At 34.7% G+C, this 25042-nt stretch overlaps 1 protein-coding gene across 1 annotated transcript in view; it reads left to right on the top strand.

Moving 5' to 3' along the window:
* CCDC7 (coiled-coil domain containing 7) overlaps positions 1–25042 on the top strand; it is a 124314-nt gene that overhangs the window by 5737 nt on the left and 93535 nt on the right. The window contains exons 4-13 of the mRNA XM_061125652.1: positions 2623–2706; positions 4361–4381; positions 4677–4709; positions 6199–6365; positions 9970–10031; positions 11796–11852; positions 14162–14234; positions 17224–17254; positions 17688–17777; positions 22139–22224. Of these exons, the coding sequence (XP_060981635.1) occupies positions 2623–2706; positions 4361–4381; positions 4677–4709; positions 6199–6365; positions 9970–10031; positions 11796–11852; positions 14162–14234; positions 17224–17254; positions 17688–17777; positions 22139–22224 (704 nt within the window). The remainder of the gene's footprint in view (positions 1–2622; positions 2707–4360; positions 4382–4676; positions 4710–6198; positions 6366–9969; positions 10032–11795; positions 11853–14161; positions 14235–17223; positions 17255–17687; positions 17778–22138; positions 22225–25042) is intronic.

The raw sequence follows: 25042 nt of genomic DNA, 5'->3' as shown, positions 1-25042 counted from the left end.
AATTTTGTTAGTTAGGGATTGGGTTTGGCTTCATGTAATAAAACAACTATGTTGGATCTTTCAAACCCAACCACAGTGTTGGGTCTTTCAAACACAGTATGTTTCTTGGTTTATTTGATTTCTTGTTTGATTTATTTTTTCAGCATTCTGTATTTTCATCATACAGATCTGGTATCTTTTTCTTGAGATCTACACATTAATATCATGCTACTTGGAATGATTTTTAATGGCATTGTGTTTTTAATTTTTTCCTTGTTTGTTATTAGTGTATATAAATATGATTGATTTTTGTGTGCTGATCTTATATCTTGCAAACTTGCTCAATGTACTTTTTTCATTCTAGGATTTTTCTATAGATACTTTGGGGTTTTGTACATAAGCAATTATGTCATCTTCAAATAAGGACAATTTTACTTCTTGTCCAATCTGAATGTTTTTATTTCCTCCTTTCTCTCTCTCTTTTTGGTCATGCTATATGGCATGCAGGCTCTTAGTTCCCCTACCAGGGATCGAACCCCACATCCCTTTTATTGCAAGGCAGATTCTTAACCACCGGGAAAGCCCCTATTCCCACTTTCTAAAGAGTTTTTTTATCATAAGTAGATGTTGAATTTTATCAGAAACGTTTTCTGCATCTGTTGAGATTATCATATGGTTTTTATTCTTCAATTTGTTAATATGGTATATCACATTGATTGCAGATATTGAAAAACCCTTGCATCCCTGGGATAAATCCCACTTGATCTTATTTTATGGTCCTTGTATTGTTGGAGTAGGTTTGCTAGTATTTTGAGGATATTTTTGGGGGGGGGAGATTTTTTTATCTACGTTTATCAGTGATACTGTCCTATAATTTTCTTTTTCATGGTGTGTCTGATTTTTGTATCAGGGTGATGATGGCCTAGTAGCATGAGTTTGGAAGTGTTGTTTCCTCTACAGTTTTTTGGAATATTTTCAGAAGGATAGGTGTTAATTCTTCTCTAAATATTTGGTAGAATTCACCTGTGAAGTCATCTAATCCTTTTGTTGGGAGTTTTAAAATTGCTCTTTCAATTTCATTTCTGATAATTGTTCATATTTTCTATTTGTTTTTGATTTCTTTGAGGTTGTCCATTTTATTGGCATATAGTTGCTCATGGTAGTCTCATAATCTTTTGTATTTCTATGGTTTGGTTGTAACTTTTGCTTTTTCATTTCTGATTTTATTGATTTGTATCCTCTCCCTTTTCTTGATGACTCTAGCTAAAAGTTTATCAATTTTGTTTAATTTTTCAAAGAACTAGCTTTTAGTTTCATTGGTCTTTTCTCTATTTTTTTCTTTTAGTCTATAATTTATTTCAGCTCTGATTCTTTATGATTTCTTTTATTCTACTAACTTGGAGTTTTATTTGTTCTTTGTAGTTGTTTTAGGTATAAGGTTAGGTCGTTTGAGATCTTTCTCCTTGCCAGAGATAAGCTTGTATTGCTATAAACTTCCCTCTGTAGAACTGCTTTAGCTGCATTCCATAGGTTTTGGGTCATAGTGTTCTCATTTTCATTTGTCTCTGGGTATTTTTTTATTTCATCTTTGATTTCTTCAGTGAACCATTGGTTGTTTACTAGCATATTGTTTGGCCTCCATGTACTTGTGTTTTTTGCAGTATTTTTTTCCTTGTAATTGATTTCTGGCATCATAGTGTCAGACAGTTTGCTTGATACTATTTCAGTTTTCTTATATTTGGTGAGGCTTACTTTGTGGCCCAGAGTGTGTCCTGGATAATTTCCATATATACTTGAAAAAGAATGTGTATCTTGATCAAATTTATCTTCACCTTCTATTTGTGACCTTAATGTAGGTGGGAGGAAATCCCCAAGTATTCAAATGGTCTCATTTTCTATTGGTGAATAGTAATTCTAGTTAATTCATTTTACCACTCTCCTGAATGACTAGTTTCCCCCTCTGTCTCCTATATGACTATAGGTTTTTACCATGATAAAAAAAGTATGAACTTGAGTGTGTTTAAAATGTAATGTTGAGGGAACATATTCCTCCTGGAGAACATTCTGTTGAAAATGCTGTAACTGTGTATAAGCATCTGAGATTTTTAAAAAATCTTTGGTCAATTGTCTGATTTACAAATCAGTGCTCTACTAAAAGAGATTCAGTCATTGTGACATTTTAACATATAACTTTTTCTTCAAAAATTTCTATTGCTCATTAAGAGAGGATGAAAAACTATACCTCTTGGCAAGTATACTTATAATCAGAAGTCATAGTCAGCATTCGTTTTTAACACAAAGCATTATTATAATGCATATTTAAGTGTATATATATTTTTTGCTACCCCTAAATTTCAGGAGTCTGAGGCTGGAATGCCTGATTTTCTGCATCTGTGTAGAGGAAAATGTAAGGAGAGGCATAGTTGGGTTTATGTCATTATTGAACCACTTCTCAGAATGTACTTTCTTTGCGGGAGAATTTGCTAGTGTAGTGAACATGGTTTCCTATCTTGATGCATTTCAAGGGACATAACTTACACATACAAACTATTTTCAAAAATAGTTAAGTATACTGAAATATGGATGGATATGCCTATGAACTTCGAAATAAAAATGACTGTATTTTGCTGCTTTTTTCATAAGGTTGGGGATGATCTGACTTCATTCTTAATATGTTGTTCACAATTTGCAACTCAGTTAGAAGCAGCAGCTAAGGAAGAACATAATGTATGTATTCTGTGTAAACTGCCAAGTATAAGATATTACTTAATATTTTAATCATAAGTTAAAAACAGTATTAATAAACTGATAATTACTAATTAAATTATTAATTATTAGTAACATTTTAGTAAAAAAATACTTAGTTGTATTTGCTGTTTGATCTTAAATATGACAATCCAGTCAGCAATATTAGTTTAGATATAGTGCCTTTAGTTCAGTTCAGTCGCTCAGTCATGTCCAACCCTTTGCGACCCCATGAATCTCAGCACACCAGGCCTCCCCTGTCCATCACCAACTCCCAGAGTTTACTCAAACTCATATCCATCAAGTCAGTGATGCCGTCCAGCCATCTTATCCTCTGCTGTCCCCTTCTCTTCCTGCCCCCAATCCCTCCCATCATCAGGGTCTTTTCCAGTGAGTCAACTCTTCGCATGAGGTGGCCAAAGTACTGGAGTTTCAGCTTCAGCATCAGTCCTTCCAATGAACACCCAGGACTGATCTCCTTTAGGATGGACTGATTGAATCTCCTTGTGGTCCAAGGGACTCTCAAGAGTCTTCTCCAACACCACAGTTCAAAAGCATCAATTCTTCAACACTCAGCTTTCTTCACAGTCCAACTCTCACATCCATACATGACCACTGGAAAAACCATAGCCTTGACCAGACGGACCTTTGTTGGCAAAGTAATGTCTCTGCTTTTTAATATGCTTTCTAGGTTTGTCATAAAGCCTTAAGCTGTTATAAAGGGCATTGGAAAGCATTATTTGTTATCATAGGCATTTATTTCTGTGACTTTTCCTTTATGAACAGCATTGACTGGGTCATTAGTATTTTCATATGTAGTATTTACATTTTATTGTTTTTAAAGTAAGTATAGACTGCCAGGAAAGTCCCTATGCTTATTCTGATTTCTTTCAGTGAAGCAACTTTTCTTCTGCCTGAATGTATGTAATACAATTTTTCTTTAATAGTGTAATTCAGAAGTTTTACTTGGTTGTGATTGAGTTTGGTTGTTTTTTGTGGCAAAGGTTATCAGTTTAGCATTACATTTTGAAAGTGGTAAATATTGGTATTTTAGACTGTGTGACGGGTTTTGTGTATTCATTTTCTCTCAATCTCCCAAACTAGTTCTTTGCATTTTCCACTAAAGAAAAAGCAAGTAGTAGTGTAGTATTTTATATCTTGATTCTTAGACCTTTTAATATAGCAAAGTTATATTTAAGAAATAGTGATGATAAGATATGCTTTTCATTGTTGTACTATCTGCTCTGGGGAAAAAAATAATGCTTTTCTGAGAGGAATTTAAATTTTATTTCTTACCTATATTAAGAAAATACATGAAATCATAAATGTGAATTGAGTTTTTTAAATATAGATCTATAAGGATGGAAAATTCTTTCTTTTCTTACTAACTAAATTGTCTTGGCAAGATATGCTAAAAACCATCTGTAAATATAAAATTGTTGTGATTTGGATTTGTTTGTGATTGGATTATAGATTTGTTTGTGATTGGGTTATAGATTTATAGATTTATAGATTATAGATTTATTTTAGTAACTAGTGTACTTTGGTGATTAAAAATTTTAAGAGACTTGAATTAGATATTTTATGTTGTGAGAATTTTATTTTTAAGTGTTTTAATTAAAACTTTATTTTCCAGATTTTGGAATCTCTGTTTAAGGTATGTTCAATATATTGCTTACTATAATTTAATACAGAAATGCATATAAATGAGTTTTCTAAGTTTTGAAGAAATAAAAAAAGCTTGCAAACTTGCTGCTATATATATTTAAAAATTTTATGTTTCAGTTTTATGTGGCATCAGCGCCATTCTGAACACTAGGATAAAATGATATTTGATGTAGGGCTAATATTTGATACACAGACACACACATACACATATACATATGGACTCATTTATTTCACTGCAGAAATTAAGCTGTCAATATTTCTTTTTGTTTTCTTTTTTTTTAAAGTGGTTTCAGCGACAGGTCAATCAGATGGAAGAGGTAAGCATAGCATTTCTTATTAATTAAATTAATATTTTGTCTCATTTGAAAACCAGTGTGAAGTATAAATATAAGAATTTTAATAACCATTGGTTATAATCTTTTGACTTAGAAAGAGGAGGAATAAATAGGTAGAATACAATGTTTTTTAGTGATTTATACACAATATTCTTGCATTGTCTGGCCTCCTCTGAATTTGACTTATTATTTTTTCCATAATTTACTTAAAATAGTAAATAAGTGACAAGAGGCCTTATCAACTTAAAGATTTCTCCCGTGTAAAAATTAATTCATAGTATGATATATGCTTATTCATAAAATTTTATATTTGTTTTTCTTTGAATTTAATGTTACTTTAATGATTTTTTAATACTTTCATTTTCACATTTTTGCCACCAGTTTGAAGAATACTGGTCCCTATCCTTATGGGCTTTAAATTCTACTTTGAAAAAGATTTTATATATGTTATTAATACAGCAGAATGATCTCCTGGGTAGCTTTAGGGAGTTAGAGAATTATACTAGTTCTACCTTGGCTGTGTTTATTGTTTAGTCCAGTTAAAGTTCTGAAAGAAGATGCCTGTGGGGAATGTGTCATACCAGGGACCTGCCAGAAAGCCATCCGTGGGGGTGGGTGCTGTTAAAACTTGCTGTAGGTGAGTACTACTAGTTACCCTGTGTACTTCCCTAGGATTAAGCAGAGAGAGATGACAGAACTTGGAAGAAAAGCTTCTTCCTCCTCTTAAGTTTTCAGGACCCTCTGCTGACAAAGGTTAATATCATGCTGCCTGTCAAATAGAGATGTTCCACTGCTATAAACAGGGACAATGGAGAGTGGATTTTTGATGACAGGCAGTATATGGATAATTGTAGCTGATTGCTTTGTCACTTTTTAGGTTAGTTTATAATTGGTGTCCTCTTATTTGGGATCTTGCCTTTGTCCATAAGGTATTTATCTCCTGCTTCCCTTCCATTTATTCTTCATCCCACAATCTCAGACTTCCAGTACATTGCCTGGTACTTACTTCATGCTGTTACATCTTTAATCCCATTCCAGGTAGCTGTTACTGAGGTGAAGTATCTGTTTTAAGTTCCCAGTGTTAGAATTTCTCTTTGTTATGCCCGCAAAACTATGGCTTAACTACTTTTTTCCCAACTTATCCTCTCATCACAAGGATTAGCATTCTTTTTAAAATATTTTGAGTTGCCTTTAACTGATCCTGCTAAAATTGTTATTTAACGTACTTAAAATCCCTATATATTAAAAAAATAGAAGATTGGATTTGAGTTTTGACATATTAAAACCAACACTTACTGTAGTTCTGTTGCTAGGCAGTTGCTCATATATTTGTAAAATTAGTATTTGATTATAGCTATAGATTGATAATATAAAATTTACTTAGATATGATAAGTGATATGATGAAGTTTTTTTGAGTATGGGAGCAAAATGTGTATTTCCCAAGTAACTGGATAATTTTATTATTTTTAGATAAGCAAAGATCAAACTTTTTCAGAAGCAGAATTTCCAACTCCTGATAAAACAGTCAGTTTAAGCATCGCACAAATAGTAAAGCAGGTACACAAACTTGAGGAACTGAAAAATCGCCTTAAAGAAGGGTCTAAATACACCTTCAGAGAACTGTTGTCTAAACCCAAGTAAGTAAAATGTTGAAAGCGTTAAAAGAATTGAAAACAGTAAGATTAGGTATATAATTAGTAACACACATAAGATAATGGTTCGGGTACTATACTGTACATAGAGCTTCTAAATCAAATTAGAAGGTATAATTAGCTTGCTCCTACTTGAAATTTTTAGTAGTTTGAAATGGTTCTAGGCACCTGTGCCTATTAAAATTCAGTTTAATTAAAAAACCAATTTTTTAGTCATACTTGCCACATTTCAAGTGCTTAGTAGCCACATATAGCTATTGTTTGACAGTTCTGTTGAACGCTGCTGGCTTTAAAATATCTGGTTTATAAACTCTTTTCTCAGTTTGATTTGGTAGCTTCCATAATATATTTAAGGCATAGTGAAATATTTCATTGTTCAAGAACACCATCACTGGTGTTGCATACGAACAGGGATATGTTCCAAAGAATGAATTACTACTTTTTAGTTGAGAAAAATCCTTTTTTTCGGTAGGTGGGAGGAAGATTAAAATGAATGATTACAAGAATATTTCTGTTGTCTGAGGTTTAGCTCTCTTGAAATAGATGAGTAAATCATCATATAATATCTTCATAGGGTATCTTCATAGAATATTTTGTACCTCTGTGGTTATTATTTTTCCTTGAGAACACTTCGGAGCTACTCTTTGAGCAACGTCAGGTATATGATAGCAGTGGTATTATGAACAGTAAACACCATGCTGTACAATAGATCTTTAGGACTTTTTCAACTTATAACTGAAAGTTTGTACTTTTTGACCAACACTACCCCGTCTTCCTAATCCCCTTCAGCCCCTGGCAGCCACCATTTTACTTTCTGTTTCTAAGAATTTGAGTTTTTAGCCTCTACATGTAAGTGAAATAACACATTAATTATCTTTCTCTGACTTACGTCACTGGGTGTAACATCATCCAGGTTCATCCATATTGTCACAAATGGCAGCATTTCCTCCTATATTTGACATAAAATATTTTTACTCTGCTTTTATTTCCAACCCAAACTATAATTTTCCTTATTAAAATTTTTTTGGTACTAGAAAGAAATGTGCATGTGTAATTTATATTCTTTAGGCACATACTGTTTTGTTCTTGGTGGTAGTGCCAAATAATGTGAAGAACCAGGATAATATGGGTACCAACCGATTATAATAGATATCCTGTATGTGCTAAGGATTACTCCTTTAGGTGCTGGATCCTGGGAAGGTTGAGGGGCCAGGGCAGTTGGCAGAAACTTGAATGGCTCAGGGCAGAGCTGTTTTCCAGTTGGGTCAGTGGAATTCCAGTGTTACTGTTACATAATACCACTGTATGAATATTAGACCTTTTCTCCCTTAGTGAGAAGTTAGCTTGAACAAAGTTCCAGTTTTGAGATATTTCACTTAGTATATCTGATTTATAATCTTCAAAAACTTCATAATTTGCCCAATTATTTCCAATTCATTCTGCTAAACTTCCTCAGTACTTTCTATCCCCTTTCATTGTAGCTTAAAACTATTTTTCAAACATACTTTTGTTTACATTATTGGCAAGCAGGCAGCCCTGAAGTAGCAGCACAGTGGTAACTATGAGATTGGCTTATCATACTTCGGAATATTCGGGTAGTACGGAGACAGTGGGCACAAATGGTCTTGAATTACTTAGGCCAACAGCAAGAGCAAGATCAGCACAGTGTCAGCTCCCTGTGTTCCTTCTTCCACAGGACGACACAGAGCAGAAGGGACCAGATGACAGGCTAGAGAAGCAATTTGTTGCTGAAATGAAGGAGCAAAGTCTAAACTAGAGCCATGCATCTTTATAATGTTTTTATTTTTGATTATTTTTTATTGGAGTATGGTTGATTTGCTGTGTTGTGTTAGTTTCTGCTGTTTGCATCTTTGTAGTCTTAACGGAAGCCTTCAGGTGGGCTGTAAGGAAGAGAGGGATAGAAAGCCCGGTGTTCAACTGAAAATAGGGAATAGATGAAAAATGAGTTTGTGTCAGTCTTCCATGAGACAGGAATGAGAAACTCTTCACCAGGCTTATCTTCTCTTTCTCTCACAGAAATTTTAGGGCATTCTACTAAGATTTGGATCTGGCTGCTGTCAAGTCTTATTTATGTAGATTTTATAGACCTGTGTAATGTTGATAGAGTGCCCTGGTAGAGCTTCTTTATAGCACTGATTCTCATATGGGGGCTGTTTTGTGCCCCAGAAGATACTTGTATGTAGACACTTTGATTGTCACAACTAGGGAGTGGGAGAATGCTCCTGGCACTTACTAGGTACAGGTCAGAGATGCTGCGTTCTAAAATACACAAGACAGGCCCCTACAACAAAGAATTATCCAGTCTAAAATGTTGATAGTAATGGGGTTGAGAAATCCATCCTGTAGTGATCTCTTCTTTTTTTACTTTTTTCTTGTCCCCTATTGTTTGACAACAAATAATATACCTAATAGTTTTATTGTGAATTAATCAATGATTAGCTACCAAGTTAACTTCATAAGTTATTGATTATTCATATGTAAGTTTTCCTGTCAAGATTGTTAACTTTCTTAAGATCAGAACCAGTCATACTTGTCTACATATTTCCTATCACATGTAATAAACAGTAAAGAAATAAAAGTTTTTATGGATACCTGAATTCAACTCATTTGTTCCCCATCCCTAACCATATCTGGTATAGTAACTTATCCTAGTAAAACTTTCCGTTTATCAACAACCATTTTTTTTTACATTAAACATTAACAAAACCCTTTCACTTTACAATGTTAAAATAGAAAATATCCATAATTGGTAGAGGCTACTATTTATTATGCAGTAACTTCATTGATATCTCCATCTGTCAATGACTAGACTTAAAGGAATGAAGGGAATGATACTTGTGTTGGTTGACTTCAATGGGAACTGCATAACAGAGCCTTGGTTCTGAGGTTCAGTTATAAATTCACCTGTGCTATCTATTGTGAAGCATGGGATTAATTTCATATGTTACTATTAGTACTTGAAATTTAAGCATCAGATGTGTGCTAGGTATTTTCCTAGTAACTTTATGTGTGTCTTTTGGTCCTACAACTACTTTATGAAATACATACACTAATACCCAATTTTGATAGATTAAGAAACTGAGGCTCAGGTTAAATGACTTACCCAAGATCACATAGTTAGTAAATGGATAAAACAGGTTTTGAGCCAAGCTGTCTGACTCTAGAAGTCTGACACTTGTGCTCTTAACAATTGATTACATATTAATAATACACTGTTAAAAGAAATCTCATGCTTATACCAAATATATTTTTACTGGTTTCATTTATGTGGTTGTTGGTATACCTAATTATATTCATGGAATACATCATATACATGGTATGCCTAATTATATTCATGGAATATGCCCAATTCATGGAATACATTCTGTGAATATATAGAGTTCAAAGAATTATATAGTTTGATACTTTTTACTTATTTACTAGGTAATTTACCTTAATGTCTGAATAAAGGTTAAAGAAAACATTAAATTTTATTTTACTAACTGCATATGTCTAAAGCATGTATTCTGGTTCTTAAGTGTAATTTAAATTGTTTGATAATATGTTTTATTTATTTAAATTTTAACAGGGATAGGGAAATGCCACCAGAAGATGTGCAAACTTATGAAACTGTGAAGCAGAAAATTGAAGGTGATAATATTTTGCACAAGTCGAGCCTTTATAGGGTTTCCTAAATACACTAACATTTTGAGATTTCAAGTGTAAAAATTTATAGCCATATAAATTATACAATGATAAATTTAAAGATGTTCAATAGTAGTTGACCTTTTCAGTAAAAGTTTATGTTTCAGATTCTGGGAGTATACAAAAATAATAAAACTTGGTTTTTACCCTCAACATCCACAACATGATCTTGATACAAGCACATTGTGTATTATCTTAATATAGTGTAATGCATGAAAAAGATATGTGTTATTTGCAGTGATTCCACAGAAAAGAGCCAATTTGTTCAGCCTGAGAGACTTAAGGTTTTATGCAACCTTAAAGGGCTTCCTTGGTGGCCTCAGTGGTAAAGAATCTGCATACCAGTGCAGGAGATGTGGATTTCATCCCTGGGTCTGCAACATCCCTTGGAGAAGGAAATGGCAACCCACTCCAGTTTTCTTGCCTGGGAAATCCCATGACAAAGGAGCCTGAAGGGCTACAATCCATGGGGTTGCAGAGTCAAACACAACGTTGTGACTAAACAACGATAATAGATCGGTAAGATTTTGTCAAGTTGAGAAGGGAGATATTTGGTATTTTAAGAAGAGGGTATAGCATGAGAAACAGCATGAATAGGGAATTACTGCCTGTGCATGCTCATTTGCTTCAATTGTGTCCAACTCTTTGCGACCCCATGGACCATAGCCCTCCAGGCTCCTCTGTCCAGGGGATTCTCCAGGCAAGAATACTGGAGTGGGTTGCCATGCTCTCCTCCAGAGTATCTTCCTAACCCAAGGATCAAACCCACGTCTTCTCTGTCTCCTCCATTGGCAGGTGGGTTCTTTATCACTAGCACCACCTTACTACTGGTATGGTATTCAAGTATGGAGTAATAGGAAGGGATAAGATAGGAGAAAGCCAATGCCAAGGGATTAAATGCTGTGCTAAGGAACACTTTCTCCCCCCCACCCCCATATTTAATTAGGGAATCATTGAAGACTTTTTTTAATAGGGAAGTGACATGTTGAATTTTAGATTATTCTGGCCACATTGAGAAGCTAGATTTGGGGGTTGGGAGTAAGAAAGGGAAGTTAACTGCTGTATCTTAAATGTGTGATAACTGCCTGTATTAGAAAAAGGGGGCAGATTTGGATATGAAAGGAAGGGAGATTAGATGATGGTAACCGTAACTGGGAGATATTAGAGGAAAAACAGGTTTTGCTGAGAAAATGGTGAGTTCACATCACTCAGTTGTTAATGCACATTTTTTTAGATGTTACAATTTGTTGCCTGATTTAGAGCGTCTACAATATTGGCAGCTTTGTTGCTTTTCTTAGGCTTTTTGTGTTCTCTTTTTTAAAAAATATTTACTTAAATTTGGTTGTGCTGGGTCTTTGTTGCTGTGCAGGATTTTCTCTAGTTGGAGAGAGCTGGGGCTGCTCTCTAGGTGCAGTGCACAGGCTTCTCTCTGTTGCAGAGCGTGCTTGGGCTTCAGTAGTTGTGACTCACAGGCTCCTGAGTTCAGACTCAATAGTTGTGATGCAGACTCAGTTGCTCTGCTCCATGCAGCATCTTCCCCAACCAGCGATTGTACCTGTGTCTCCTGCACTGGCAGGCGGATTCTTTCCCAGTGAGCCACCAGGGAAGCCCAAGAATTTTCTCTTGAATGAGTTATTAAAAAACTATGAAATCTAAATTCAATTGATATATATGATTGATATTGAAACTTACAACTATTAATTATTTCAGAATTCATAAAAACACAGTCAACTGAAGAAATTACAGGTGTTTCTGTGACTGAGCCACGTAAGTTTCTACTCATTGAACATCATTGTATTAATAACCTCTTTATGTATATTAATTTCTATAATTTTCTATAATTCAAAATAATACTTGTTAATTTAAAACATAAATTCCCTGGAGTTTGGAGTCATACAGTTGAGCTGGCTATCAAGTAAATATTGAAATTCCTAGTTAGCTACCTACCAAAAATATTGTTTTTTTTTTTAACAGACTCATTTTTAAGGCGTTCATGTTATTACTTGGAATGGAGGATTTTTAATTATGATTAGACTATGCTACAAAAGTGTTGCAGAGGTGGTAGACCTTTGAGGAAGGAGCAGTGATAAATTTAAGAGGTCATTTGTAGACTATGTTACTGTGAATTACAGATCATCCCATATACACTTATACTTTGACTGTAGCTGAGTACCTATCAATTCATGAATATAAAGAGCTGCTAGAACTCAAACTTCTGACTACTTATCAACAGAAAGGAGAAACTGCCTTTTTTTATGTCTTAATACTGGGGAGAATTTTCAAACAATCATGTGTGCTGTGGAATACTGTTTTGAAAGTGGGAAATAAGACTTGGTTAGAAAAAGTTGATGGTAATCCTGTTCTCTTTCAGCTTCAGCTATAAACTCTAACAGTGTCATGTTTAAATGAAGGCCTGCTATACATTCTACGGTATTCCCAAGATCTATAGAGACTTCTGATGTGAGGCAGCCCTGACTGACTAGGTTGGATAGAAAGATATCTAGAGCTTTGGAGTAGACAGTAAAAGTCTCTGTCTGCTTTAGGGGGAACCATTTGCATGTCTGTGGAGCTCTGTCTTCCTCAATCTGTGCAGCTGCCTTCTGTCTACTACTGCGCCCTGTGAATTCTGGCTGCTTTGGCCTCTCCAGTCTCTAAACCTTGTCTCTGAACTCAAGGAGACCAGTAATTTATCTGGGTTTCCCTTCCTTATGCTGTGGTCTGGGACTTCAGGCAGTAAGGTAAGCTCGTCACTGAGCAATTCCTTGTTTTCCTTCTGTGAGGGATTACTGCCTTATCCCTTCTGTTTTCTGGTGTCTGAATACTATATCATATATTTGTCCAGTTTTTAATAGGTTTAAAGTGAAAGTGTAACTCTGGTCCCTGATGCACCATCATGGACAAAAACAGAGGTCTCTGTGCCCACTTGCAGACCAGTGGAACACATCTTCTAATCATAAAACCATTCTAAAATAATAAAACATACAAGTAGAAATTTTACTCATAATTTTTAAGGAAAAATTTGGCTGCTTTAAAATAACTTTTAAACCACTTTGTTAACCAGAGACACTCTGCTCGGAAAAGGGTCTTAACTATAATAGAACAGTTCAATGAGACTTGGATTCTCTGATCTTTTTTGTTCTAAGGTCATTCATAATGAGGTCTTGAGGAAGCTCAACTGAATGATTTCCCAAGCTGTTCCATTTGGCAATGGATGTGTAATATTCCCATCTACATGTTCTATGCTACTGAGTTGAAATTCCTGAACTAGTAGAATTGTAGATATGGGCCCATTATAGGGGCTGCCATAACAAATTGCCATAGACTGAGTGGATCAAGCAATAGAAAGGTATTTCTCATGGTTCTGGAGGCTGAGAAGTTCAAATCAGGGTTCCATCCTGGTCAGGTTCTGGTGAGAGCTTTCTTCCTGTATTGCAGATGGACATCTTCTTGCTGTGTCCTTAAATAATGGAGAGACCATGAGGAGAGAGCAAGCAAGCTCTCTTGTGTCTCACATGGCTCTATTCTCATGATTTAATTGTCTCTCAAAGACCCCGTCTCTAATTCTTATTGTATTGGAGATTAGGATTTTAACATGAATTTGGGTGAACACAAATATTCAGTCCATAGCAGGGTCTTTTCTCCCTCTTGAGAACTGTTTTTCAGATTGTGGCATAAATAATACTTCATTTTTTGTAATCTTTTACTGTATACAGGACATAATTTAAAATTATGTGCTATGCTTTTATTGGATTAATTTTAAAATATTGTTTGTTACACCATATTACTTTCTGTACAAGCATTATTAAATACTCTCTTACCTATAAGAAATTCTGAATTTTATTCTTCTGAAGCTGACTTCTCCCAATATACTCTGAATAATCAGGGAGCTAAGTTTCTGGTTTACTTAGCTTCTTGATATACTTGATTTTTTTGGTCCCCTTGTTATGTGTTGCATATTTCTGCTGTTTCCTCATTGTTTGGTTCTCACATATAGCAGTGAGTTTTGTCAGCATATACATATAGCCTCTGCCATTTGTAATACCTTTAAATGTTTTCCTTTTTTTTTTTAACAATAGAAACTTCTCCTGTAACTAATCAATTGAATACCATGTTGAAAATATTTGAAAATCAGGCAAATAAATTAGAAAGGTAAGCTTCTAAAAGAACTCCTTTTCCTCATTATAAAGACAAGTGCATATTTATTTCAGATAAATTGGAAACATAGAGAATAAAACTACTGTTAAACATTTTAATTTTGTTAATTTTTATGATATGTTTAATTTTGAAGCTTAAAATTATAATCATACAGATTGTGAAGCTGTATGACCACAACAGAAAATACTATGTCAATTCCTCAAAAAATATGATTAGTTTTTTTGGATCATGAAGTGGAGATACAGCAATTTCATTTCTGAGAATGTAACCCCCCCCCCCCCAGATTGAAATTACAGTCTTGAAGAGATATTTGTACAGCCATGTTCACTGTAGCATCATTCACAATAGCAAAGAGGTGGAAGCAACCCAAGTATCCAGTGATGGATGAATGGATAAAGAAAATGTGTCGTCTACATACAGTGGAATATTATTCAACCTTAAAAGGGAAAGAAATACTAACGTATGGTACAACATGGATGAATCTCGAGGACTTTAATGCTGAGTAATTATAAGCCAGTCATAAAAGACAAAATTGTGTGATTTCACTTATGAGGCATTTTAAGTAGTCAGATTCACCCAGAGAGAAAATAGAATGGTGGTTGCCAGGAGGGATGAGGAATGGGAAGTTCTTTCTTTATGGGTATAGAGTTTCAGTTTTTCAGGATGAAAAGAGCTCTGAGAACTCAGAATAGTCAAAGAAATCTTAAGAAGAACAAAGTTAGAGGTCTCATACTTCAGTGGTTTTAGCTCTGTATACACCTATAGTACTCAAGACAATGTAATACTGGTGTAAGGATAAACCTATATAGATCAGTGGACTAGAATGAATGGAAATAATGTCCAGAAATAAATCATTACATTTATGGTTAACTGATTATCAACATGGAGGTCAAGACCATTCAGTAAGGAAAGAATAATTTTTTTTAATAACTGTGCTTAGAGAACTGAATATCCATATGCAGAAGAATGAAGTTAGATCCTTTTCTTTGTGCCATACACAGAAATTAATTCAAAATTACCAGATGTAAATTTCAGAGCTAAAACTAAACCTTTTAAATACAGGAGTAAATATTTTTACTTAGAGTTAGCCAGTGGTTTCTTAAGATATCAAAAGAACAACCAACTAAAGAAAAAATAAATGAACTTAAAAACTTGTGCTGCAAATAATACCATTAGGAACATGAGAAGACAATCATAGAATGTGAAAACTGTTCATAAATCATGTATTTGATGTGGGACTTACACCCAGAATATACAAAAGCACTCTTAACCTTAATCATAAAAAAGATAAATAATCATATTTGACAATGGGCAAATAATCCAAATAAGTATTTTGCCACACAGTATACACAAAGGGTCAATGAGCACAGGAAAAGATACTGAACATCATTAGTTACTAGGGAATCAAAACTATAGTCATATACCTCTTCATATCCACTAGCACTGTGATGGCTATAATATCAATGAAAACAGTGTACAGTAACCAGTATTGGCAAGGATGTAGAGAAATTGGGACCCTCATACATTGCTGGTGGGAATTTAAGTGGTACATCTGCTATGGAATAGTTTGCCAGTTGCTCAAAATATTAAATATACAGTTGACATATGACTAAGAAATTCTGTTTCTATGTTTATACCTAATAGAAATGAAAATATTTGTCCACACAAAAACTTGGGCAAGTATATTCATAGTAGCATTATTCATAATGGCCCCAAAGTGGAAACAACCCAAATGCCTATAAACTGACAAATGAATCAATAGAGTGATTATATCCATACAATGCAATGTTATTTACAATAAAAGGAACACTGTACTAATACGTGTTACAAACATTATGCTAGGTAAAGAAAACAGTCTCAAAAGACCACGTATTTTGTAATTCTTTTTATATGAAATATATAGTGACAGAAAATAGACTTGTGACTGCCAGGACCGAAGTAGTGCTGGGAAAAATGGCCAGTGAGTGCTAATGGCTACCGCATTTCTTTCTGAGGTAATTAAAATGTGCTAAAATTAGATAGTGGTAATAGTCACTGTTGGGCTTTACTGGTGACTCAGCAGTAAAGAATCCACCTCCAATGCAGGAGACACAGGTTCAATCCCTGGGTCAGGAAGATGTCCTGGAGAAGGAAATGGCAACCAACTCCAGTATTCTTGCCTGGAGAATCCCATAGACAGAGGTGCCTGGTTGGCTACAGTCCATGGGGTCGGAAAAGAGTTGGACACAACTTAGTAACTAAACAACAACAATTGTTACTCAGTGAATATGTTAAAAGGTATTGAATTGTATACTTTTAAGTGAGTTAATTTTATAGTGTGTTAATCATAATAAAACTTAAAAAAATTCTGATTATAATTAATAAAAAGCTCATTAGTCCAAAAAATAGTTTATCTGTACTATGGAACAGTTGTCAGCAAGCTGCAGTCCATGAGTCAAATCTAGCCGGCAGCCTGTTTTTGTTTATAAAGTTTGTTAGAACACAGCCACATCCACTGCAGAGCTGACTGGTAGTGACAAGACCAACTGGTTTGTAGAGTGTAAAAGACTCACTATCTGGTTCTTTATGGAAAAAGCTTGCCAAATCTTGATATGGAATCAGAAGTTGTATTTGAAGGGAGTGAGAGGAATCTATATTTACTTATATAAATAGATCTCAGAAGTTGTGTTAAGTGAAAAAAATGTTGAGAACAACATATCCAGTGATGTCATTTATGTGAAAAAGGAAACAAACATCCAGCTCATTAAGAAAAAGTATAGAATAGGAATGTAAAGTATCATAAAAATCCATGGAGCAAGTCCTGGAAAGATACACGGCAATCGAACAGTGTCTCTGGGAAGAACATTGAAATTTTGGAATGCTAGTCAAAGTATACTCTAACCTTATTTATATTAATTTTTTTACATAGAAAATACATGATATTACATAAAAATAAAATTTTAAAATTATAATACATTATAGGTATTTTTGGTTTGTTTTTCAGAGCTATGAATGATCAACTGATGTTAGAGGCTGTAAGTATAGTGCTCTCAGTTTGAATTTGCACTTTGTCCTTGATGTTGCTGATAGATTCTAGAAATTGTCAGGATATGTAATGCTAAATAAAGATCTAATGCTTAGTTTATTCAAGAGAGTTTTATGCATATGACAGCTGGAAATTTTTGTCTATTCTTTTGATTTTAGTAGACTTTATTATCACTCAGAAACACTTAACTTTTGAAATACTGAACTATAACATCCCACAGTCTGAAATTCCATTGTCAATCATAGTACCTTTGCCTCTTTCAGCACCTCTTATAACTTCACTATGCAGATTTATACCAGTGGTTCATGATTTCTATGAGTTAATAAAGACTTTTTTACTTTAATAATTAAGCACCCAAATAACCTCTCCATATTAATATGCTTGCTTTTCATTATTAATGAAGTTATAATATTTGTTTTTAGAAATACACACAGATTCAAAGTAATCTCCAAGTATTATCAGAGGAGAAATTAATGCTGGAAAATGAACTACAGAAGTTGAAAAGTACAGAGGTTGGTTAATTTTAGTGTCTGAAAATGGCATACATACCAGTACTAATAATTGGTAGCCTGTGCTCAGTTATCTCCGACTCTTTGCAGCCCCATGAACGGTAGCCTTCTAGGCTCTGTCTGGAATTTTCCAAGCAAGAATACTGGATCCGGTTGCCATTCCCTACTCGAGGGGCTCTTCTCGACCCAGGGGATTCAACCTGGGTCTCTTATGTCTCCTGCATTGGCAGACAAATTCTTTCTTACTAGTGCCACTTGAGAAGCCCTATTAATTGGCAGCAGCTGTGTTTTGAAAAAAAAGAATGCTGTGTTCTAAATTACCATCAGTCAGTTCAGTTGCTCAGTCGTGTCTGACTCTTTGTGACCCAATGGACTGCAGCACGCCAGGCTTCCCTGTCCATCATCAGGCTCCCAGAGCCTACTCAAACTCATGTCCATTGCGTCGGTGATGCCATCCAACCATCTCATCCTCTGTAGTCCTCTTTTCCTCCCGCCTTCAATCTTTCCCAGCATCAGGGTTTTTTTCCAATCAGTCGGTTCTTCGCATCAGGTGGACAAAGTTTCAGCTTCTGCATCGTCCTTCCAGTAAGTCAGGATTGATCTCCTTTAGGATGGACTGGTTGGATTTCTTTGCAGTCCAAGGGACTCTCAAGAGTCTTCTCCAACACCACAGTTCAAAAGCATCAGTTCTTCGGTGCTCACCTTTCTTTATAGTCCAACTCTCACATCCATACATGACTGCTGGAAAAACCTTACCTTTGAATAGACGGACCTTTTCTGACAAAGTAATGTCTCTGCTTTTTAATATGCTGTCTAGGTTGGTCATAGCTTTTCTTCCAAGAAGCAAGCGTCTTTTAATTTCATGGCTGCAGTCACCATCTGCAGTGATTTTGGGGCCCCAAAACATAAAGTCTGTCACTGTTTCCATTGTTTCTCCATCTGTTTGCCATGAAGTGATGGGACCAGATGCCATGATCTTAGTTTTCTGAATGTTGAGTTTTAAGCCAACTTTTTCATTCTCTTCTTTCACTTTCATCAAGAGACTTTAGTTTTTATTTGCTTTCTGCCATGAGGGTGGTGTCATCTACATATCTGAGGTTATTGATATTTCTCCTGGCAATCTTGATTCCAGTTTGTGCTTCATCCAGCCCAGTGTTTCTCATGATGTACTCTGCATATAAGTTAAGCAAGCAGGGTGACAATATACAGCCTTGACAGAGGACGAGATGGTTGTATGGCATAATGAACTCATTGGACATGAGTTTGAGTAAGCTGTGGGAGAGGGTGAAGGAAAGGGAAGCCTGGCATGCTGCAGTCCATGGGGTCGCAAAGAGACACCACTGAGCGACTGAAAAACCGTCTGCTGACTCCTTATTTATTCCTTTCCTGTTATCACCTGGCTTTCTCCTATAGCTTCCTAAATAGGATCTCCTAGATATGTATGTTTTGGTATGATGTTGCTAGAGAGTATCACTGCATAAAAAGATCTATTTCTGCTCTCTGTATTCTTTTCTGTTGGCCTTGTCTATTCCTATACCAATACTTGAGACCTTTAATGATTTCATATTTAGAGTAAATCCTGATATTTTGTAGGGCAAGTGAATCCACCTTGTTACTTATGAGAATTTATTTATTTTGGGCCTTTGCACTTTCTTGTAAATTTTAGAATTAACTTGTCAAATTCTACACTTGCACTGAAGTTATACATCACATTTGAGAGATATATAGGCTATCAATATACATCTTTTCATTAACAAATAGTAAATGTCTCAATTTTGGAATGTTTCACAACGCTTAAAATGAATATTATGATTTTCTTCTTAAAGGTCTTATTTGTCTTTGTTATGTTACTATTAGGAGCTTTTATTTCTATGCTAAGTTAGTTGGTATATTAAAATATTTTAAAGCTATTGCTAGGGAAATGTATGAAATTTTTGTGTATTGTATTTTGCATCTACAAACCTAGTCACACTATCATAATGGTTAGATTTTTATTTTCTACTTGCATAATTGACATATCTTTATTCAGAAGATATGGGTAAATGATAGCCCAAATTTTCTTTCTTACACTGGCAAAGATCTCTAGAATAATACTGAATGGACATGTTGAAAGTGGGCATTTTTTATTCCTGATTTCAAGGGGAATTTTTTTTATTCTTGTGATCAGTCAGCCTGCCTTTCTTTTTCTCTCTCTCTCAAAACGATGTATCAGGTTAAAGGACTTTTTTTTTTGTCATATTATTTTTTCATGAATTTCTTTTTATACTCCATAAAATTCCTCCAACCTCTGCCCAATGCCTTATTTCAAAACCACTTCCACAGTTTTAATTGTGTTGCAACAGCACCCTGCTTTCAGGTAGCATTGTCTGTATTACTTTTTAATTTGCTGCTCAGTAGGTTGCTTTATTGATTGCTTTAGAGTTTGCAATCTTGTTTTTAACTTATTGTAGTCCCTATTCATGTGATATTAAATTACTTTATGTATAAGAACCTTAAAACATACATTCATTTGTCCCTTTCCAGCTTTTGTGCTATTGTTTTTAAACATTTTACTACTGTACAACACATTGTTATTAGTTTTGTTGTAAAATATTGCCCTTTAAAGAGATTTAATTAACAGGAAAATAGTGTTTATATTTACCCAAATAATTATCATTTATTGTATTCTTTATTTGTTTATTTCCTTTATTTCTATCTGATATCATTTTTCTTCTCTTTGAAGGATTCTTTGTCATTTTGTTGTGCAGGGTTGCTGCTCTTTGATTTCTGGACAAAATATTTTGCGTTCAGTTTTGAAAGATATTTTTACTGAATAAAGAATTCTAGGTTGACCTTTCCCCTGCTTTCCAGTGCTTTAAAGATGTTGTTCCTTTCTCTTTAGGCTTGCATTATTTGTTACAAGAAGTCTATGTTCTCCTTATTGTGTCTGCTTTTCTCCTCTGTCCACTTTTAATATTTTCTTCTTATTACTGCTTTAAAGTAATTTGATTATATGTGTCTTGGGGGGTGGTTTTCCTTATACTGTTGTAGATTTGCAGATATATAGTTTTCATCAAATTTGAAAAAAATTGGCCATTATTTCTTCAAATATTCTTTTCCCACCTGTTTTCTCCATCATGAACTCCAGTTGTAAGCATATTAATCCATTTGAATTTATCTCATAGCTCACTGATGATATGTTCATTATTTTTTAGTTCTTTTATCCCTTTCATTATTTTAGTGTGTTTTGATTGCCCATATATTAGATTTTTCTAAATAGGAAATACATACCAAAACTCAGATTTAAGCTGGAAAACTATTTGGCAATCTTAACAATTTTCATTAAAAATGTATTATTATACTAACTTTCTGTGTTTTATGGAAATTATCACACTTGGTGCTTAACTTGTGAGAACTTTGCTATGGTGAATTTCGTATCTGTTGGAAGTTGTGGTCTGAAATAGGAAATAACCTCTCAGTATCATAATAGGTCTCTATTATTAAGCTTGTCTAAAATTTTTAGTAATCTAATTTTCAAATTTTTTATACTTTCTTGTATAAAATAACCTGGTACTACATAGTAGTTCAAAAATAGTTTAAAACATGTCAGTTCTGCTATAATATTTGTTTTGAAATGCAGACTTGTTCCAACATGACTGAACAGTTTGAGCATAATGTGAATTTTACAATTGCTTACACACAAATTCATCAGCAAATAGTACTAGGTAAAAGTAGAAAATAGCTTCTGCAAGCTTCCTTAGTTTACCAGGTATAGAGTGTACCACACCAATCCAGGCATTAGAAATTTTTGTTCAATTTCAGATAAGCTTCCTTCCAATACTGCTTAATAGCTCTTAACTTGAAATATGTTTGATGCTCATTTCCACAAAGAAACTTGATTTCTTTTTCAAGATAAAGAGCTATGTTTCTCATAGTATCTTATTTCTTAATCATTTAACTATGTAAAACTGAAGTAATGTTCCTAATAGGTTTTGATTTTTGACATGTATCATTGACAGTGTTTTTGCATAACCTAGACTCTTCCCCCCCATATATCGTGCAGTTTTTATCATATGATTTATCACAGGGAGGTGATTTTCAAGATGGCATATACAATGTTATAGAAGAACTGACTGTAATTTGTCAGAGGAATTTGTTTGATATGCATTAGCTTATTTGGTGAATTATATTCTATATAGCACTATAACAAACATTCTGGCTATATCATTAATTTTGTTTCACTTTTATTTGATAATTTCCCTTGAAACACAGTATAGTGATTCTCAGAGTAAAATGAAAATCTGAATAATGTATATTATAATGTATTTATTTATGATTTATTTTCTTCCTAACTATTTATTTCTGGCATATATAAAACTATACAGAAAACAAAGGCTACAAGTGAGCGAACAAAGAAAATTATGAAAACAGAGAAGAAAAAGGACAAAGGAAAATCTGAAGATTCAGAAGCGTAAGACAAAAAGATACTTGTTAATATTTTTTACTTATAAATTTATATTTTCATTTTATACAATTTAAAGTCATATAAACATAATTTATTAACAGGTTTCTAAAAACACAACATTAGCAAACATATAGTTTTATAAGCAGAACAGGATATGGGTGGGAGAAAGCTGAGAAGGGAAGAACAAAGAACTAAAAATGGGTTAGAGAGAATTACAAGATATTCAGATATAGGTAGACAAAATTAAACCCAAATAATTTTAGAGATGAACGAATTTACAATATTTCATTGATGTGTTAGCTCATGATTTGTGATTTGTATGTTAACCCCTCTCCCCAGTATGGGCTGTTCCTATTTACTGCACTTCTTACTTGTCTTATTTTATGAAGAAAAGTATCTGATTTTAATGTAGGTTATTTTAAAGTGGCCTTATTAAGAGAATATTTTCCTTATTAATATAAAATAATTTATGCCACTGGAATTTTCTTGATCAAACCCTAACATAAATATATAGTTTAAAAAGGAAACTATCAATTCAATCTTTATAGAGTTCCACAAAGTCTAAAAAGAAACTTACCAGACTAATGGCCTTTTCTTAAGAGAGGAAAAGAAAATCAGAGAAGAAATAATGACCAGTGTACTTTGAAAATCCTTTTCCCATCTCAGCTTAGCATATTTTAATCATACCAATGAGATGTTAGATTGACAAATGTTATTCAGTAATTTAATATTTAAGCTTTATGAATTTTATGACTTTTAAAAGTATGAATTTCTTTACTTAAATTGAAGTATAGTTGATAAAAATATGCATTCCTTATGAAATTTTATTTCTTTTTTATGAAGTATCAATTCAGTTCAGTTACTCAGTCATGTCTGACTCTTTGCAACCTCATGAACCGCAGCACGCCAGGCCTCCCTGTCCATCACCAACTCCCAGAGTTCACCCAAACCCTTGTCCATCGAGTTGATGATGCCATACAACCAATCTCATCCTCTGTCGTCCCCTTCTTCTCCTGCCCTCAGTCTTTCCCAGCATCAGGGTCTTTTCCAGTGAGTCAGCTCTTCGCATCAAGTGGCCAAAGTATTGGAGTTTCACCTTCAACATCAGTCCTTCCAATGAACAACCAGGACTGATCTCCTTTAGGATGGACTGGCTGGATCTCCTTGCAGTCCAAGGGACTCTCAAGAGTCTTCTCCAACACCACAGTTCAAAAGCATCAGTCCTTCTGCACTCAGCTTTCTTTATAGTCCACCTCTCACATCCATACATGACTACTGGAAAAGCCATAGCCTTGACTAAACGGACCTTTGTTGACAAAGTAATGTCTCTGCTTTTTAATATGCTGTCTAGGTTGGTCATAACTTTCCTTCCAAGGAGTAAGAGTCTTTTGATTTCATGGCTGCAATCACCATCTGCAGTGATTTTGGAGCCTAGAAAAATAGTCAGCCACTGTTTCCACTGTTTCCCCATCTATCTGCCATGAAGTGATGCAACCAGATGCCATGATCTTAGTTTTCTGAATGTTGAGCTGTAAGCCAACTTTTCACTTTCCTCTTTGACTTTCATCAAGAGGCTCTTTAGTTCTTCTTCACTTTCTGCCATAAGGGTGGTGTTATCTGCATATCTGAGGTTATTGATATTTCTCCCGGCAATCTTGATTCCAGCTTGTGCTTCCTCCAGCCCAGTGTTTCTCATGATGTACTCTGCATATAAGTTAAACAAGCAGAGTGACAATATACAGCCTTGGCGTGCTCCTTTTCCTATTTGGAACCAGTCTGTTGTTCCATGTCCAGTTCTAACTGTTGCTTCCTGACCTGCATACAGGTTTCTCAAGAGGCAGGTCAGGTGGTCTGGTATGCCCATCTCTTTCAGAATTTTCCACAGTTTATTGTGATCCACACAGTCAAAGGCATAGTCAATAAAGCAGAAATAGATGTTCTTTTGGAACTCTCTTGCTTTTTCAATGATCCAGTGGATGTTGGCAATTTGATCTCTGGTTCCTCTGCCTTTTCTAAAACCAGTTTGAACATCTGGAAGTTCATGGTTCACATATTGCTGAAGCCTGGCTTGGAGAATTTTGAGCATTACTTTACTGGTGTGTGAGATGAGTGCAATTGTGTGGTAGTTTGAGCATTCTTTGGGATTGCCTTTCTTTGGGACAGGAATGAAAACTGACATTTCCCAGTCCTGTGGCCACTGCTGAGTTTTCCAAATTTGCTGACATGTTGAGTGCAGCACTTTCACAGCGTCATCTTGCAGGGTTTGAAATAGCTCAACTGGTATTCCATCACCTCCACTAGCTTTGTTTGTAGTGATGCTTCCTAAGGCCTACTTGACTTCATATGCCAGGATGTCTGGCTCTAGGTGAGTGATCACACCATCATGATTATCTGGGTTGTGAAGATCTTTTTTGTACAGTTTTTCTGTATATTCTTGCCACCTCTTCTTAATATCTTCTGCTTCTGTTAGGTCCTTATTGTTTCTGTCCTTTATTGAGCACATCTTTGCATGAAATGTTCCCTTGGTATCTCTAATTTTCTTGAAGAGATCTCTAGTCTTTCCCATTCTATTGTTTTCCTCTATTTCTTTGTGTTGATAGCTAAGGAAGGCTTTCTTATCTCTCCTTGCTATTCTTTGGAACTCTGCATTCAAATGGGTATATCTTTCCTTTTCTCCTTTGCTTTTCGCTTTCTGTCTTTTTCAGCTATTTGTAAGGCTTCCTCAGACAGCCATTTTGCTTTTTTGCATTTCTTTTTCTTGGGGATGGTCTTGATTCCTGTCTCCTGTACAATGTCATGAACCTCCATCCATAGTTCATCAGGC

This window comes from Dama dama, chromosome 23 (genome assembly GCF_033118175.1).
Source record: "Dama dama isolate Ldn47 chromosome 23, ASM3311817v1, whole genome shotgun sequence".
Classification (NCBI taxonomy): Eukaryota; Metazoa; Chordata; class Mammalia; order Artiodactyla; family Cervidae; genus Dama; species Dama dama.
This window is presented reverse-complemented; position numbering and strand designations above follow the sequence as displayed.